Source organism: Stegastes partitus, unplaced genomic scaffold, assembly GCF_000690725.1.
Source record: "Stegastes partitus isolate 25-593 unplaced genomic scaffold, Stegastes_partitus-1.0.2 Scaffold1292, whole genome shotgun sequence".
NCBI lineage: Eukaryota > Metazoa > Chordata > Actinopteri > Pomacentridae > Stegastes > Stegastes partitus.
The window spans coordinates 135,408-141,253 of record NW_007579023.1 but is presented as its reverse complement, the minus strand read 5'-3'; the positions used below and the strand labels follow the sequence as shown (position 1 = coordinate 141,253).

General features: G+C 42.5%; 1 protein-coding gene across 3 annotated transcripts in view; it reads right to left on the bottom strand.

The window, feature by feature from the left end:
- Positions 1-5,846, bottom strand: part of zyx (zyxin) — a 28,713-nt gene that overhangs the window by 16,631 nt on the left and 6,236 nt on the right. For 2 of the 3 annotated variants that reach the window (XM_008298179.1, XM_008298180.1), the window contains exon 2: positions 1,473-1,705. In XM_008298179.1, coding sequence (XP_008296401.1) covers positions 1,473-1,692 — 220 coding nt within the window. In that variant the 5' untranslated portion in view covers positions 1,693-1,705. Of the gene's footprint in view, positions 1-1,472; positions 1,706-5,257; positions 5,384-5,846 lie in introns of those variants that run through there. The other variant, XM_008298178.1, reaches the window with a different exon arrangement.

Here is a 5,846-nt window from a genome sequence, read left to right as displayed (position 1 = left end):
CATTTTTACTGATGTTTTATTGCTTTTACTGCTTTATCTAATGTTTTGTGTATTGTAATGCTTTGTGAAGCACCTTGTAACCCCTGCTTTGAAAGGTGCTACAGAAATATAGCTTCTTTTGTTTTTGTTTTTTAACGAACTGTGGACTCATCTCTCCACAGAGGTGCAGGACTTTACATTGCAGTGAAAATTACTGTATTTTATTCAGGGGAAATGTTGCAGCATTTGTACTTTCAGCTACTTCATTCTTCTCTCTGATGACCTTCCTGAGGTCAATATTGAAGTCTTTATTCCTCTACATCATCAGACATCTGGAGTTATTTTTCAGATTATGAGTTTACATGTGTGCAGCTGTAAAAAAACAACTCTGGCCTGTAACCTCGACATACTTTCACCGTCTAAACTCTGGGCAGTTTCTGGGACATTTCTTTGATTATTTATTTTACAAAAATGTAGAAGATCTGGACTCATCATGTCCAACATATTTCCAAGTGTCCACAGGTGTTACCAGCACTGGAAAACACGGAGGCTCCAGATGTTCAGCGACGTATGTCTTTGGAAACACGGCCTGCAGTTCACCTAAAAACTTTAATCGCGTTACTATCAGTCACAGCTGAGTCCGTCGTGACCTCATGGTTGCATCGAGGAGCTCATAATTTGTTGTTTTTCACAGTGTTTTTGAAGAATTATTAAATGAGACAAACAGAGTAAAGCGAATTTGATGAAATATCCCAATTTTAAGACTGGATTTGGTCATTTTTCACTCAAAAGCTGATGTGTCGCTTTGTTTTTACAATCTGTGGATTAAAAATTACATAATTTTGGGGGATTTTCTTAAACCTGTTGGTGGGTTTTGGAGTCCAGAGGGTTAATAACACTGTCTATTAGAGATGTACTTAGCTCTTCCACTGGTGGAACATATTTAATGGGAATATGGGTAAACTTTCTCCTGCACAAAGGAACCGTGTTAGGTTCTGTTACTGACCAGCATTCAGTGTTTCTAACCAAAAACCAAATGCATTGTTGCATGCAATGCATGTTGAGATCAACGCGTTTCTGTCCTCAAAAGCACATTAACATCCACGTTGACTCATTATTTGTCTCCTTCACAGACTTTCCAGGTGAACTTCTAAACTTGTTTGCAGCATCGATCTGAATCCTGTTAAATCAGCTGAAGTGAAGTGAAAACTCTGGTGCTTCTTCATGCGTTTAAAGCTCCACAGGCTACATTTAATTAGACATACTCCTGCTAGAATTGTGCACAACTCTCAAAGTCTACAAGTAAAAACCTGAGACTGACTTAACATCTAACTACGACCTCTGAAAGGCAGGAATTAGACCGAGAACTGATTGCTGCCGTCGTGCAGTGAAGCTCTGCATGCTGAGGAATAAGAAGCAGCAGCAGGAGGTCGGACAGGAAGAGCCGCTCTGAGAGGATTAACTGATCATAATGTAAACATAAAAGTGAATACCGTCGCAGAGCGAAGGCGGCGGCGGCGGCAGGTCTCCCACTCGGCCGATAACCCCGGCGCCTATCGGTGTCGGCGACGGAGACGGAGGAGTCTGACTTTTGGGCCGCGGCGGCGCCACGGACGCAAACTTCTTTGGCTGGTTGTAGAAGGACGGCGTGGTGACTTTGAAGTTCAGGGACGACGTCACCATGAAGGGTTTGCTGCTGCTGGAATCCTCCATCTTCTGTGTTTGTCTGAGGGGAAAGAACAAGATAACGAGCAGTCAGTTCAGCATCGTTTACCTGCTTATATGAGGTGTTTTATGAGGAAGAGGCGGGAAACAAGTTCGGTTCAGACACATTCAGGATTCCTGCTCTCACATGATAAAACCGACATTATCCAGCTGACTGCAGGACATTCCTCAGCAGGAAGTGGTGGTGACACACCGGCACACCATCTGTCCGGACACAGCTGCAAACTGCAAACACACTGAGTTTGTGACGCCTAAAACAAGACAAAAGAACTCGCACACCTTTATTAACGAGACAGGTGTTCAGCAGACGGATGGGAACGTTCATCTGCACGTGTAATCTGCAGGATTTAGACATTATTTGGGAAACTGCTTCAGTCTTTGGAGGTTTTAATCACTCAGATTATAGTATTCCACTGATTTAATGTGAGCAGTTTTGCTGTGATTGTTTGCATGTGGAGCACACTGTGGGATTCAGGCCGCTGTGCAGCTTGTGGGGGGCTGTGATTGTTTGCAGAGCTGCAGTTGTTTAATCTTCATAAACCGTTTTACCTGATGAAGGACGAGCGCAGAGACATCGTAAATAAACGTGTTTCTGCAGGTTAACGCAGCTGAACTTTCTGTAATGCTTAGAAATAACAAAATTACGACCCTGAAAGGATCTCAGTAGCAGGAATTTGCTTGATTGTTGTGTTTCGCTGCAAAATGAAAAGAAGCAAAGAGAAACTGTAAAAATATACCAAGTGGTGGATGCTGGTGAGACAGCTGCAGGAACAACTTAAAAACGTCTCCTTTCAGTCTGTTCAGTTTTTCTAACTCAGGCTGCACGATACTGGAAAACAATGACTAGTTTTCTGAGTTTTCCGCAGATTACTTGAACAGTTATTTGGACAGAATGGATTATTCAGCAGACACTGTGGCTTCCAGATGTTCCCTGAACGCCTCACAGACAGAGAAGCCTCGAGTCTCCATCAGTTCCTGCAGATGAGCGACCAAACATTAGTTTAAAGGGAGTCAAATGAGGAGTTCTGACGTCAGGTTGACCTGAAACCAGGTGAGTTTATCTACCTGGACTGTTTTCTATGAGGAAGCTGTTTAAAGATCAACATCACAGTCGATCGTTTAACTGTGAGAAGTTAAAATCAGGTTTGTATTCCATTAACTGTGCAGCTACAAAACTGTTTCTCTCCCGTTTCTGCTCAACAAACTCTGTGTCTTTTAAATGTAAATGATCAAATCAGAGCAAAGCAAGCTGGCAGTAACATCCTAAATGTACAGTTTGATGAATTCATTCTGTGCAGATGGTTTAACACTGTCAGTACAAACATCTTTTATATTAGCTTCTGGATCAGGACGCTCTGCAGACGGGTACCTATGGCACACTTGATCCCCGCAGTCTCTGAAACTAATTAAAATGGAGGTTTATTGTGGTTTGCAGCGTGTCGTAAAATGTAGTTTGGACTATTTCTGGTTTTTAGTGAAACAGCAGTAAAGAAAAAAATAACCCAAAGGCATCCTGCAAATCCAGCGTTGCTCTTTAAGCAACAACAACGACAGAAAAAAAGCTTTGGCAAATATTCTTTGTAGGAGTGAGGAGAGTGTGAAATGTCCTGAGGCCATGTTTCTGAGCTGCAGACTCGGTGGCTCTGCAGCTGCCACAGACAATTTACAGTCTGTAACGCGCGGCTGTTTACAGTCACATAAAACACAAACTGCTCCGCTGCAGCGACGACGCAAAACCGTCACAACACTTCGCTGCGAGCTGCGCGGAAAAGAGGCCGAGCTCAAATATTTACTTCGCACACGGCGGCGCTTAAACAAATGTTGATGCTGCTTCGGCGTCTGTCAGGATTCCTCACGGAGTCTCTGAAGACCCCCAGCGTGACCTTTTACTCAAAAGCATAGTTGTTCTTACAAACGCTGCTCTCACAACACACACATCTGTGCAAACTGCCTGGACTCACGCATTTATCAAACGAACCTGCTCTGAAACAGCAGAGAACTCCCAAGAACAACCATAACACAGATGATTAAGACGGTGGACGGATTAAAGCGCTGATGTTTGCAGGATGTGTGCACGGGACTTTTTATTAGCCATCTGAACTCCCAGCAGGTTCAAGGAAATCACTGCAATTACATCATTTAAAAGCCAGAAACTGCAAAAATAGACACAATGATCAGATTTGAGGAAGCACAGCTGTATAATGTGGTCTAAAAATGCACTTTACGGTAAAACACTGCAGCATAAAACCTCCTCAGCTCATCACTGACATCAAGTTCCTTCAAATTTGATGATGCAATATGCAAATGAGGTTTAAAAAAAAAAGCACTAATCTGCATTAATTTCCAGAAGAGAAGTGTGAATGTTGGATAAATCAGCTTTTTTTTTTTAAGCAGAGAGGATTCTGGATCTCTTTTTTATCACTTCATAAATCAGAGAATACTGCCAGCAGACAGAAGAAAAATCAATTTTCTCCATGTTTTAGGAATAAAATGTTGCATAAATCAGGCTGTGAATGATGTACAGACAGACCTCTGCAAAAACCTTCAGAATACAGACAGAAATAAAACTACAAGTAGAGATTTATGGACCAGAGCAGGAGGGAAAAAGTCACGCATTTTTGTATGAAACCAGAATTCACAGATAAACATTTGTCTTTTGTGCACAACAGACGAAGTGAGATAAAGTTGTAAAGGTGCATTTTGAACGTTTCTTTGCACCAGTTTGGAAGAAGACCTGCTCCCTGCTGGTTTGGAGGAATTAATGTGGTTTTAGCTGAAGTTTGACACAGACGTTCAGCTGTTTCCACGGTTCAGATACAACAAAGCTGAGAAAACACCGTCTGCACAGAGATCAGCCTGTAAACCGACAACGCAGACGGAGCTCGGCTGTAAAAGTTAAACCAGCCTCTCAAACGGCAACACGTCAAGTTCTGACAAGACCGAAGCCGTCAGAGGATCTCGTGACATAACTCGCCCCTGATGAGAAGGCAGCGCTTCTGCTTCCTCTGCTCAAGATCTACTGCACTTTAACACTTCTAACCATATAAGTCCAAAGCCACGCTGCCGAGAGGTGTCAGCTGCCGCATTGTGTCACTTCCTGTTATGGATATATTAAAAACCGTTAACCGCACCGGGATGTGATTCAGCCTTTTTTTTCTTAGAACTGTGAAAATGTATTGCAGCTTTCCAGTGAAACAAGACAAAAAGATGATTAAAAGGAACAAGGAGCGATGATGCATCTGTGTCCAAACAGCAGTTAATATTGATTATTGATCATCTCCGAGCCCTCTGATTTATCACAGTTGCTCTCAGATGTCACCAGAACATCTCACTCCACCATCTGAGCTCCATTTCCCACCTAAATAATTCAGAAAATTGCCACGTGGATCGATAGAAGCAGATGCTGGATCTAATGGAGCTGCTCTGCTTTTTGGTTCACATTTTACAGAGATGGAAAAGAGAGAGAAGAGACAGGTGATGTTCAGTTTTTCAGCTTCCTGCTAACCTCGTAATAGACGTGCTTCACGCTGAATGAGAACAAACTCACACCGACCGTTTACAGCTCGGATGAAGCTTTAAACGAGGAGCTCCAAACGAAACACTCCAATCTGTGGCGACCTTCTGAAAGCGGCACTCGACGAGGACGAGCATCGACTCGTCTTTTCATTAAGAACAATATCTCTTAATTATTCAGCAGTGAAGATGACGCGCGGTCAGGTTTCATCCGAGACATCCTGCTGCTAATCTATCTGAAACCTGAACCAGAGACCCTCCACTGAAAAACCACAACTCAATGACGTCAGCTCCTCTGATGGATTTTTTTATGCTTTTTCTCTGAACACTCCTTCGTTTTTACTCACTTTTTACTCTGAATCCCTGCCAGCATGCTGAAATTACATCATTTGTGATTTAAAAACACCCTAAAAACAGAAAAAGTTGTTGGATCTTCAACTTTCTATTAGAATCTATTGGGAAAATTAACCAAACGTGCCTATTTCATCAAAATTGCTTTTTTCTAAGTCTTGTTCACCAAGCACATTCAGGAAAAGATTGGGAAAAAAAGAGCTTTTTGTCACAACTGGAAAGCTACGACTGTTCAAGTTGTGACCAACAGTCACTGCAGGCAGTGTTTCCTGTAAGAA